Source organism: Astyanax mexicanus, chromosome 5, assembly GCF_023375975.1.
Source record: "Astyanax mexicanus isolate ESR-SI-001 chromosome 5, AstMex3_surface, whole genome shotgun sequence".
Lineage (NCBI taxonomy): Eukaryota > Metazoa > Chordata > Actinopteri > Characiformes > Acestrorhamphidae > Astyanax > Astyanax mexicanus.
The window spans coordinates 30304429-30318073 of NC_064412.1; the positions used below are offsets into that span (position 1 = coordinate 30304429).

Sequence of the window (13645 nt, forward strand, 5' to 3'; positions counted from 1 at the left end):
TTACAACTTCTTTATTAGAGTAAAGAGCCTGACCTATCCCAAACTGATCTCTCTCTCTCTCTCTCTCTCTCTCTCCTCTTTGAAATCTCACACTCATGCGCATATGCGCTCCCTGCCATCTTCATTTGGCAACAGCCTCTCGCGGCTCCTCAGATCTCACTAACATCAAAAGGTTGGTTTGTAAGATAAGGTAATGTTTGAAGTTGGCACTGCTGCATTCCCCAGAGTCCAAGTAAATCCATAAATAAGATATAAGCAAAAAACAGAAAGGGGGGAAAAAAAGCACCAAACCCCCCCTCCCTCCCCAAACCCCTTCCTTTTTTCCCCTTTATCTCGAAGCGAGATTCAAATTTGCGCTGTGTCTTTTAACCGATGCAGAAAGTCCCACTGTCCTCTCAATGGGACAGAAAAGCGAGAATGATTACATTCAGGAGGTGGAGAAGCAGACAGACCAGATTACTGCGGTTCAATCTGCGGAAAACTTAGCGGGAGTCTTTTTTTAATACACTTTTTTAACACAGAGCTTCAGATACTCGCATTAAAAACGACGCTGTGATTCTATGCATAAACATGTATGATAACACGTTACTAATCTCAAAGCTTTTGTTATGGCTGTTAGAGGAGGTAGAGTAGAGTAGCCAAGCCCAAAGTGATGTGCCTTAATTATGTAAATAACTTTTGTTCTGATTGGTCATCATGAATTTTACATGTTAACATTGGTCACCCTTGTTCAACCAGTTTTAAGGTGGAAAGAAAGTGCTGTTCTTCTATTAAAAAAGAAGCTTGTTTCAATGTGCTTTTAAACTGTGTTAGGATGCTAAAAAAACCACAAGACCTGCTACAACACCTCAAGACCATTAAAGCTAGTTTGATACCTGGCCATCATCTGTATTCAAACTACTTGTTTAATAGAGCAAGCAGCAGGCATGCATTATTAAATGCTTCACCTTAAAAGTGGAATAATGACTAAAACTAACAGGCAACAGTTGTAACATGAACACAAGACCACTCAACCAGGTGTCTACCAGTTTGTATGCATTCTTAGCTACATTAGCGCTGAAGAACTACTCTTTTAATGGAGTATCTTGCGTGAAATAGTTATTCACAAGTGTAAAATGGCTAAAACTAGTGGGTAACACTGGTTCTATCTGGTGAAAAGCTGTTTTTCTTTACTGTTAGCCACATTAGCACTAAAGAACCCCTCTTTTAATTGATCAGCTTGAATGGAAGACTTTCACTTTGACAAGTGAAAAAGTGAATAAAACTTGTATATAAGAAACTGCTTTTCACATTCTACCAGATAAAAAGCAGCTTTCCTTCAAAGTTAGCCCCATTAACACTAAATAACTACTCTTTTTTAATGGAGTAGCTTGCATGTAATACTTGTTTAAAAGTAATAAGGTGAATAAAACTAGTATATAATAAACTGCTTTTCACATTCTACAAGATAAAAATGCAGCTTTCCTTCACTGTTAGCCACATTAACACTAAAGAGCCACTCTTTTATTTGAACAGCTTGAATGAAAGACTTGTTTAAAGGTAAAAACATGACTAAGAATAGTATATAAGAAACTGCTTTTCACATTCTACCAGGTGAAAAGCAGTTTTCCTCACTGTTAGCCACATAAACACTGAAAAGCCACTCTTTCAAGTGAACAGCTTGAATGAAAGACTTGTTTAAAAGTAATAAAGGTGACTAAAACTAGTATATAAGAACCCACTTTTCACATTCTACCAGGTAAAAAGCAGTGTTTCTTCACTGTTGGCCACATTAGCGCTGGGGAAGAACTCCTCCTTCATCAGAATAGCCGTCTGATTGAAATCAAATTTCTCACGCTAACATGGACTAATAATGGACGAGAGCCAAGTAGCCCCCTAATTAGCATTATGCAAATGACATCATGCTAATTAGTGGCTAGCGGCTTTCAGATCCCACTAGCCATGTTAGCATTTTTTGGATGTGCTGCTTTAGGGCGTGCAAAAGTGACAAATAGGCAGATTAGTGATGCAGACGCCCTGTTACTTTTGCAAAGTTTCACATAAAAACAACAAAAAACAACCATAGCAGTGTTTAGAGACAGGTTGCACCCCTCACACTCACGCCAAGCCACGCTCCCCCCCCCCCCCTTCCCAATGATTCAGTTGTGCAACTAATTTTCAAAGCAGTCAGACTCCCTCTTGCCCCCCCTCCGAAGCTCTGTGAGCGGAACAATGGGCCAAGAGCGCCATTCAGCTAAGCCTTTCATCCTCCACACATTTTATTCCTCACTCCCTTCTCTGTGGCTCCCCGCTACCACGCAAGGCTCCTTTGAAAAACAGAGGGGGGGAGGCATGGTGGAGGAGGGTGGGTGGGAGTGTGGGGAGGTGGGTTTGGAGGGTTCATGATGAGGGAGCGCGATGCTAATCCCAGTATTGGAAACCCCAGGTGAGCTGTCCATGAGTCCAGGAATGAGAAACGCTCGTCTATGCAACCCCACCGCCCCCCACCCTACTCTATTCCCCCACCCAAAACTAAACGCGCTCTGACACTTGATCTCATCACGCTTAGGCTGCTGGGAAAAAACAGCGGCAACACAGAGCGGGTAAGCCTCACTTTCATGCCATGCCAAACCCACCGCTAACCCACCCCCCTCCAAAAAAACTCTCGCTGAGATGGACTTAAGACCAAACGGCTAATTTTGCAGTGCAGATTTGAAATGATGAGAAAAACAGACAAACACTAAGATAGAAAATAAAAAAACAAAGAAAAAGTATGCCGCTGAGATGAGAACAAAGGAAAAGAAAAGAAAGAAAAAGTCATGAATAGAAACTTACGATTCAAAAACTTCTTCTTCTTAAGAAGAGTTTACGCAATGCAACCTACTGCACTTTTAAGATTCTGTCATTTTAGCAACCATTAGCATTAGCACTTTTTAAACAGGTGTGTCCATCCAATGTCAAGCCAGTGTTCACTATTCAAGTTCAACGTCACCTTAACAAGTGTCTCAACAAGTCCAGAACTTCACCATATCCTCCTCAACTCTAGCTGATGAGATCTTATCCAGCCTATCACTGGAGGAACCAGACCCCAAATAAGCTTCACTTATGCGGTTGGAGTGGCTGGCGCAGTGGATAACACCACTGCTTGCTTATGAGCTACCACACATGTGGGAGACTGGGGTTCAATTCCCGGTCTGGGTGACTATGCTGTAATATATACTAATAAAAGTCCTTGGGCAAGACTCCAAACACTACATTGACCCAACCTTGTAATAGGAACAACCTTGTAAGCCGAATAATTGGTTTACATAATAAAATGTGCATCTTGTATCACCTATAGAACATATTGGAACAAGGAATCAAAAAGCTCAACTGTTGCTCAACAACTTAAAAGAAGAACTTAAGAATATGCAGCTAATTTGAAAAGATGAAAAAATACACAAAAAAGACAAACACAAAAAAAAAAACTGTAAAAAGTAGGTTGCTGAGATGAGAACAAGATAAAGATGAAAAAGTCATGAATAGAATCTTCTATTCAAAAACTTTTTAAGAGGAATTTTACAATCAATTCAGTCATTTAGCGTCATAAAACCATACGCATGCTACACAGTTATTAAATGCTAGCTTGAACACTTTTTTTTTACTTGTGTGTGTCCATTTAAATCCAATGTTCACTATTCAACAGGTTCAACTTCACACACGTGCCTCAACTTCAGAAATCCACCACATAAGCTATAGAACATTCTTGATTTTTCCTAAAGCACAGAACCAAAGAACTCAACCACGTTGATCAAAAACAACAGGAAATGCAAAATCGAATTCAGCACCAATAAAGAAATAAAAAAATAACACAAACAAACAAGAGGGACTTACACACTGCTGTCCGTCATGGACATGGAGTCATCCGTGGTGGCATCGCTGGACACCTCGCTGTCGTTAGCGCTGCTAGCTGGAGCAAATACATGACCCGAGTTCATGAAGTAAGGACTGGCCGGATCTCCCCGTCTCGGAGCCCTGTAACACAACAGCAAAGCAAAGATGGTTCATTTATGTTTTTTTACTTGGTTATTACTATAAGAATAAACGATTCATGAATGACCAATGACCACATTGTATATGCAGTCAATCAGCCATCAGCTAAGACACACACTAATATCTGACATGTGCTTTAGTCTAGTGTTTAGCTCATAACAGGTGATGCTAGGCTAACACTCAATCTCAAAAATCTCAAAACAAAAGCTCATCTGCTTCAAAAATGAATCAAAGCTGTGAGAAAACAGAGCAAAACAGCAGGGATGGACCGTACTGATTCAGCAGATTCAGCTTATTCAGCTCATTTTTGTGGTTACAGACCACAACGTAAGTCATACCATGTTCTGAACCACATCAGTTTGTCTGGACCGAAGAAAAAAAACAAAAAAAAAGATCTGGATGTGTTTTAAAGGGCGTTTTTTATAGAAGTTACTGCAGATTAAATCCAGTGTCTGTTGTTAGCCCAGCAATGTTAGCCCAGTATTTCTATTCTAAACCATAGAAACACATGTTAAATATATTAGATAGATGTCTTAGATGATGAACTGCATCTGAGAGACAGCATCTCTCCAATAGGGCTGCAACGATTAGTCGGTATCGATAATCAATAATGTTGATTATTTAAATTTGTCCACTAAAAATTTCACTGTCCACTAACGCAATGGGAGATGGGTAATAGGCTCACTCACACAGTTTACTTTCAACTTGGTCTGTGTCTCCAAAAGTGCTTAAAAACACAACAGATTACATATTTCCCTACTAAATATCAGAATTTTCCACTTTTTTATATACATTATCTGAACATTTAAATGCCTTTTAAATCTCAGTTGTTCAGCCGTTTCTATGCTTCTAGAGATGGAGGACATGGCAAAAAAAATAAATAATAATAATAATCATTGACTAATCGACTAATTGGAAAAAATAATCTTCAGATTAGCAAACTAGCAAAAAATCATTAGTTACAGCATTAGTTATTAGTTACTCTCAAACAACAACAGTTTCTTCCAACAGAAGAAGGAAAACCTTTTTGATTTTCAATGTAAAATCAGAGTGAAATGACTTTTTTCAAGTCTTTTTTCAATTCTGGAGCATTTTTTTGGTCCATTTATCACAAAATTTTGACGCAATGTAAAGAACAACTTCCAGATTCACATCATGTCAAAAAAACCCTATAAAGATAAAAGATAAAGGTCTGTAAGTTTACACTTTGATGATTATGACACTTGTTTCCTTCACCCTGACCTTGTTCATCACTCTTCATCATGACAGAGCTTCTCAGAGCCCTCATCAGAGTGTCAGGCTATGGGAGACCCCACCATTGGCCATGTTTATAAGCTCTCTCTCATTCTCTCTCTCTCTCTCTCTGTCAGCGTCCACCCCCATGGAGAAAGGGGTGGGGGGTGGTGGGGGGGTCAGGGCAGCTTCAGTGTGCCAACAATCAACAAGCACTTCCCCTTCTTCTGCTGTCTGCACACCCCCAACTCTCTTATTTGGTTTGGGTAAAGCTTCCCGCACTTTTCTTCTCCTCTAAAGCTTTTCTCTCTCTCCCCCCTCTCCCTCTCCTCTTCCTTCCCTCTCCCTTCACTCCTCCCTCCCTCATTCTCTCCCTCTCTCTTTGCTTTTTTCTCTTTCTTCTTTCTCCTGCTGTGCTGCATTCCTGGCAGGGAGAGAGAGAGAGAGAGAGAGAGAGAGAGGAGGGGAGAAGAGAGAGCTGAACTTTATGAGACATGCCTACTACACAAGGCCATGTGTGAAAAGAGACAGAGAGAGAAAAAGAAAGAGAGAGAGAGAACTGAAGCAAGAAGAAACTGTCAGAAAAAAGAAACAGAGGAGAAACAGACAGACGAGAAAAGATACTGATATAAAAACAGAAAAGCAGAAAAAAGCGAAAGACAAAAAAAAACAACAAAGAGAAACATGAAAAAGGAGAGAAGAAGAAATATGAGACCTAATCAAAGAAGGAAAGATAAAAAACAGACAGAATAGAGAAAAACAGGAAGAAAGTGAAGTGAAAAGACTGACAGAGAAAGTGAATGAAAGAAACAAAAAGAAAGAGAGACGAGAAGAGAATCAGATAGACAAGAAATAGTTTTGAAGACAAACAAAAAAAGAAGTGACAGAGATAGAGAGAGCAAAAAGTAGAGAGAGAGAATAAAAGAGAGGAAATGAGAGAGTGCGAGAGAGAGAATTGAAGCAAGGAGAAACTATCAGAAAAAAAGAGGAGAAACAGACAGACAAGAAAGGATACTGATAAAAAAAGCAGAAAAGCAGAAGAAAGGAAAAGACAAAAAAAACAACAACAAAAGAGAGAGAGAGAGAAAGATACCTAATCAAAGAAGAAAAGATACAAAAAGGAAAAAAAGTAAAGTGAAAAGAGAGAAAAAGAGAGAGAAAGAGAACAAAAGAAACAAAAACAAAGAAAAAGGAGAGGAGGATCAAATAGACTTAGTTTTAAAATAGAAATAGTTCTGAAGACAAACAGATCAAAGAACAAGAAGAAAGGACTAAAACAACAAGAAGGCAGAGTTAAAAGAAGAGACAAAAAAGAAGTGAGAGAGAGAAAGCAAAAAGTAGAGAGAGAAAATGAAAGAGGAAAACAGAGAGAGAGGAACACAGCATGACTAAAGCCTGAGGCCTTGACCTCCTACTCTGCTCCCTCTCTCTCTCTTTCTCTTGCACTCCTTTCATCATCTCCTCCCCTTTCCTGTCCCCCCTTATTCACTCACTCTCTCTCTCTCTCTCACTCCTCTCTTTCTCCTTCTCTTCTTCTCTCTCTCTCTCTCTCTGTGATTTAGATGGGTGAATAGAGTGAAGTGAAGAAGATCAGGATCAGGATGAAGATGAGGATGAAGATGAGGAGGGTTGAATTGAAGCTATTTCTCCAGGCAGCAGCTCTAGAGCCTCACTCTCAGTTTGTTGGGGTGTGTGGGGGGGGGGGGGGGCGCAGTGTTGGGGTGGGGGGGTGTCTGAGAGTGGGCTTGAAATTAGTTACACATGTGTCAGATAAAAACTCCGTCACACACACACACACAGCTCCCCCTCCTCAAAACCCTTTCTTTCTTTTACTCTCTCTCTCTCTCATGTTGCTCTCTCCCTCACCCCCTTTTCTGTATTCTGTTCTCCCTCTTTCTCTGTTCTTTCCCTCGCTCTTCCTGTTTCTCCCTTTTCCTGCTTTCTTTCTGATCTTTCTTTCTTTCTTTTCTTTCTTTCTTTCTCCTCTTTCTTTTTCCTAGGTATCACTTTCCCCTTATTTGTTCTAATATGTTTTCTTATATGATTTCTGTGTTCTATCTATTTTTTTTTCTCTCTCTTTAATCTCTGTCTCGCATTCCTTTCTTTCTCTGTTCTTCCTTTGTTTCTCTCTACTTTCTGTTGCTCTATCACTTCTTCTTTTCTTTTCCACTGTATCTTCTTTCATTCTCTATCTACCTCTGTCTGTTTCGGCTTCCTCCCCATTTCCTTTCTACTTTTCTTCTTTCTCTCTTCTCAGTCTTACTCTTTCTTTTCTGTCTGATCTCTCTCAGCCTACTTTTATTTCTCAGTTCCTACTTTTCTCTATTCTCTTTCTTTTCCATTCATTTTGATTTCTCTCTCTGTCCCCATCTCTCCTTCTTTCATTTCTTTTCTCTTCTTTTTCTCACCTTGCACCTTGTAGTCTCTCCATTCTGTTGTTTCTTTTTCCAGTCATCTTTCTTTCTTTCTTCTCAACCTCTCCTTCCTGTCTTTCTTTGTTTTCTCTCCCTCTCTCTCTCTCTCTCTCTTCTTTCCTGCTTTTTTCTCTCTCTTTCTCTCTCTCTCTGAACTCCAGGAGATGCCCTCATGTCAGCTAAACCCCCATCGTCTTCATAACAGCAGCAGTGGGACACTTCGTCTCCAAGGAGATGCACACACACACACACACACACACACACACACACAGCAACCTAGTCTCATACACTCACACAGACAGACTATTCTGTCCAGGACTATGCACTCACACACATACACGGTTTGAAACCATTTGGTCATGGTTCTTGCTTAAGCTTTAGAGCTGTATTCATCTACTGCCCCCCAATAACCCTCCCCAACTCAACCAATCTCCCACCCCCCCGCCCCCCAAAAAAAGAGAGAAAGTCACTTCAGATGCTGCAGAGTGAGAGAGAAACAGAGAGAGAGAGAAAGCGAGAGAGAGAGGACGAGTTCTGTTTACTCCCTCTGATTTGTCTTGCGACACAACAAAGACCCAAAGGGTGTGTGTTTGTGTGTATATGTGTGTGTTGGTTGAGTGTGTTGGTTGAGGAGTGAGGGGGTGGGGGGGTGTAGTGGACTTCAAGTGCATTGCACTGTAATTGTTTCCAGATGTCCGGCTGCTTTATTGTGTGGATGTACGAAGAGCAGTTTGGTCAAAACTATTAAATCCAGTCTTTGATTGAAAATCAAGCAGAAAACCCAAAACATCTTCATGCTTTCTGTTTTTTTCTTTTTTCTTTTTTTTCGTACGCACTCCTCCTCGCACAGGCAAAGTTTCCAAAGTGCCGTCACGCAGCTGTGCGACAGAGCTTTGGAAACTTTGTCTGTACGACAGAACACAAAGACTTCCTTCAAACAGCTTATCTTTCATCTTGGACCAAAAACTAAAATATCTTCCTTCTGCAGTTCAAGTGCGAGTGTGTGTGTGTGTGCGCTTGTGCGGGTAAGTATGTGTGTGTGTGTGTGAGAGGGAATGTGCCTGTGTATGTGTGTTAGAGAGAGACAGAGCGAGGGGAGATAAGAGGGAACTTTGAAGAGAAGAATCTATACACATAAATATTCTCATATAAAAACAGATACGACTGTTATTATACTAATTTTCCAATTGCAATTTAGGTGTAAAAAGGGGGGCTTTTATTTTGTAAAATGCACTATATAAACAATACTTGCTATTAAGGGTGCATTCCTACCACTGTGTCATGCTTTCATGTGCTTTGGTGTGCGAAAAAAGGTGGTGTGGTCAACCAGACCTTAACCTCACACACTGACGCATACACACACATTCATGTGCACACACACACACATATACACAAACACCTAACCTTCTTCTAACCTCAGTAACCACCATAGGGTTCTCTGCACAACATCAAAGCAGTTCCGCTTTGGTTCCCCAAAAAGAAACATGTCCGAAAAACATGGTAGATCAGAGAATAGGATTGTTTAAAGCTATAAATGGGTTATTTTAGAACCTCTACCTCATTGAGAGAGTCCTAAAGTATGAGTCCCTCTTATATGTATCAGAAATGTGGTTCTTCTATTCTCAACATACGATGGTATGTGGCTGTACTAGTAGTATTAGAACAGTACTATAGTTATAAAACAGTACTAGAGTGTTAGTAGTATGAGTTCTAAAAAAACATGGACTGGTGTATGATATGCAATCCTAACACACATACATACACTATTGGCAATATTTCTTTACAGCTAATAACTAATAACGGTAACAAACAAATGCTATCGCGCTGTCGTACTCAAACAACGTTTGGTAAACCAGCTTGTTCTGACTATATTAAACCATTCGTTTATTCTGCCATTCTAACATTCCATAATACTGTTACCATAAACACATCATAACGATGCACTGCAGCTGTTCATGTAGTTGTTCATTCCCCTCAATATTTATTGGATCAAATGACAAATCAACTGGTAGTTTAGCACACTGACCTCTATATTAAGCATAACACCCTAAAACTACAGGGTTATTATTACTTAGTTACTAACTAACACATCAATCTGTAACTACCATGAACTATGTAAATTAGATGAAGTTATTTCTATATGGCATATTTAGAACTCATGGCATTGAGGAATAGGGATAAAATACAGTTTACAAAATTGCACAACGTCCTCAAACTTCAATACGGTGCTCTAAATCTTCAATACTGTAAATTAAAAAGGTTAATTAGAACACTTTTAATAACAACCGGTTTAGGATGCTTTGAAAAGGATATAGTTGTCTGTAGTTAATATGAGAAGCATCTGGAGGCAGTTTTCTAGTTTCCAGACTTCCAGATTAAGACTAAGCCTAGACTAAAACTACGTTCAATGACGACTGACTAACAATATTTCAAATTCGTCCTACGACAGAGATTCTTCTGGGATACTTAACCATAAAGAACCACTTGTTTAAAGGGTCAATTGGTGGTCTTTATGGTGGAGAAGCTGCTGAATACGTTTCTTCTCTAAAATATCCTCTTTTAAACTGATTATACATGGTCTACAAACCTTTTTGATATTATATAGTGCAGCATACCCATTTTAAGAGTGTACACATTATCGCATTCTAGAATCTGGTGTTTTTTTTTTCTCTGGTATTCTCTGATATGTCAACAACATGGTGAGAGAGCATCCCGCTGGAACACATTACCTGCATCCATGCTCCAGACCCTCTGCAGTCCTCAGGGTCATGGTGGCTCTCAAGCTCTTGGCCGAAAGCCCCACCACGGTGGCCAGAGCCTTGGCCTTCAGGTCTCCACAGGTCCACTCTTTGTCCTCAATGAGCGGCGGCAGGTAGCCGCACATCACCTTGAGCCCCGCCAGGCTGCTCTGGTGGGCGTAGGCGGCGTTCTCGCAGCCCGAGTGCACGTAGTCCAGGTAGATGTCCGAGGTGAGGAACATCTGGTAGGCTTTCTCCTCCATGGCAGCCTGGATCTCCGTCTGCGCCTGGTCGAACATGGCCGAGTCCACGCGCTGCTTCTTGATGCTGTCCCGTATGTAGCTCCTGGTGGCCGGCTTCATCTGCTCGGCCACCACGCCGCTCGCCTCCACGTACCTCTTGTAGATGGCCCGCGCCACGCGCTGCGTCTTGGCGTCCTTCAGGTCCATCTGCCGGAAGCCGTTGCAGGCGAACCAGAAGTCCAGCGCGTCCTCGCCCTTCTCGCGCTCCAGGAACGTCCTGAAGAGGTGCGCGCCGTCCTGGTCCCCCAGCAGCAGGTGCAGGGACTTGGTCCAGCGGGCCAGGGGGGAGTCCGGCGAAGCGCTGCCCTCAGGCTCCCCCAGACCGTCCTCGTTCCTACGGCTTGCGCCGCAGCCCGGCACCGGCACGGGAACCGCCACCGGAGGCGGCAGGTCGGCGGGGACGCGGCGGGGGCCCTCACCTTCTTCGCCGGGCACCGGAGGGCGCGGCGCGTCCTCGCGGAAGCTCGCGCCCACGGGCTCCGCCAGCGCGCGGCTCATGCTCGCCCTGCTTGGGTGTTTCTACGGACGTCGCCAGCACGAGCCTCTCTGCGGACACAAAGCACGAGGTTTAATCAGAAAAAAAGATTAAAAAAAAAACGATAAACATACGAGCAACACGAACCTTCTTCCGAGCCTTGTAGCATCGCTAGCTAATTACAACGCTAAATACGTTAACTACATATCGGCATATCGAATACTCACTCGCGTGCTTCAACCGCTCGCGAGCTCCATCCATCGCCGCTAGCTAATGCACGCGGCGTTTTTTATCATTGTTCATTATTTCATCGTAAAATAACGTTAGATGCATGGGCGCGTGCACCCATCTCTATGCACGCTCTCCCTAAACAATGCAATCAATGTCTGCGAACATGAACAATCGCTTAAATGCATCAAAAAATGCATTATAAATGCCATATAGCTTATCTATCTATCTATTTATCTAAGCTTTATCTAACATTGTAGCCTGACAGGCACTGCTTCCACGAGCCTCTCTCGGCACCGCATTGCACGAGCCATAAATAAAAATAAAATAATCCCACCAGCAAGTAACGTTAACAATCAAAGCAAAACGTATAACTCGCTCACATAAAGCCCTTCCTTCCACGACTTCAACGAACAGCAAACCTCCGAGTCTTTTTTTCACAGACAAGCATTGCCAAAAACGACTGACCGACTCTCTCTGCAAACATAGTAGTTAGTTAGCTAACGCCAGTTAATCAACATGTCATGCATCCCCACCACCCTGTCACCCCCTGCAAACACACAGAATCGTTTCATCTAGCTGGAGCTAGACGCTTCAGAAAAGGATGCGAAACATCTAGATATGTCATCCGTGCATGCTACGAGAACGAGCTTAAAACTACAAACTTAAATCATAACTAATGCATCAATTAAGCTCCTTTCCAGCGCTAATAACTTTCCGAGAGTGCAAACGCCGCGAGAAACTTCAAGCACGATGCTCACACGCACGAGCCACGTAACCTAACTTAAGTTATAGCTAACTACGAGCTCACAAAGACTTCCATTGCGAAAAAAATAAATACATCTGCATGTTTATAAACAGCAGTATGATAACCTACAGTGAATAAAGACGATCACATCTCTGTGCTGCATTGGTAGAGTTAAATATCCTACAATTTTGCAAGACTGCACGACTGCACGTGCTGAAATCCAAACCCAGGAGACATTCAATCTAGTATATCTAATTTACGGTTCCTCAAACTGAAACGCTGCGCGTGCTAGCCCTCGATGCAAAGCATGGGTAAAAATATTTATACATGTAGTTAGTTTACCTATATGCACGAGCATGCAGCCTCGCGTGCACTATAACTGATCCACAGCTGAGATCAATATATGAGATCAATGCATATCTCATAGTTAGCTAGTTAACTTAGATAATAATTTTCACACTTCCAGGCTAGGTTTAGGTTTAGCCAGCTCGTTTAGCAAGACGACCACCACCACCCCCAAAGACCCCTCCTCCTTGTTGGGATGAAAGAGGGTGCTACGTGCTGTAAAGTTCAAGAACTACCACGCAGGAGAAGACCCAACACTTAGCGTTAGCTTACCGTCAAACACAAAAAACAGCGCGTAAAAACTACATTAAACTAGTTACGTTTACTATTTACTAGTTAAACAGTAAACGCTAGCGAGCTATCATAATAACTAAAAGCAGAGTGAAGTGGTTCACAGCTCATACCATGTTTTCAGGTTCTCCTCGAAGCTGGAAAAGAAAGTGAAGCACCGTCCCGTAGTGCTGGTATGGCACTGAATAATCCAATCTCCCAAAAAGAAGAGAAGAAAAACACACAACAGCTCTCCTCTCCGCGTGGAAAACAACTGTAATCCCTCAGTCAGATCCTAACAGCTCAGCAGCGTTGTAGCGTAAACAGAGAGAGCGAACAGCAAAGAGACACAGAGAGAAAAACAGAGAGTCTGAGAGACGTGCAGTCTGGCTCTGTCCGCGTCCCATTCAGCACTGAGCACCCTTCACCGCACACTGGATCCTCCTCTGGACTCGAGGGGGAGTGGCCAAGTGGGCGGAGCCTCGCGCCGAGCTGCAATTCATCATTTTCTGGTCAAATCAGTTCATCTCAGTGGATGTTCGCTACAGTGTGTCTTATGCAGGTGCAGGGCTGAAGTGCTTTTAGGTCAAAAGTATTGACTTTCAGTACTCAAGCGGAATTATACTAGTGCATCTAAAAAAAAACCTCATGCATTTTGCGAACAGCGTGATCTATTTTAAGTGTCTATTTATTTTATTGTTGAAGATTATGGCTTACAGCCGATGAAACCCAAAAATCATTATCTCAGAAATATATATATATATATATATATATATATATATATATATATATATATATATATATTAGAATATTATATAAGAATAATTCATACTTTAGGCATTAAGCAGAGAGAAGCGTTTAGTGGTGTAAGATTTTCCAGG

General features: G+C 41.8%; 1 protein-coding gene across 3 annotated transcripts in view; it reads right to left on the reverse strand.

Moving 5' to 3' along the window:
- LOC103044632 (axin-2) overlaps positions 1-13645 on the reverse strand; it is a 116065-nt gene that overhangs the window by 18561 nt on the left and 83859 nt on the right. For 2 of the 3 annotated variants that reach the window (XM_049479197.1, XM_049479195.1), the window contains exons 6-7: positions 10388-11244; positions 3853-3993 (exon numbers count right to left, since the gene is read on the reverse strand). In XM_049479197.1, the coding sequence (XP_049335154.1) occupies positions 3853-3993; positions 10388-11196 (950 nt within the window). In that variant the 5' untranslated portion in view covers positions 11197-11244. Of the gene's footprint in view, positions 1-3852; positions 3994-10387; positions 11245-12898; positions 13190-13645 lie in introns of those variants that run through there. The other variant, XM_007252125.4, reaches the window with a different exon arrangement.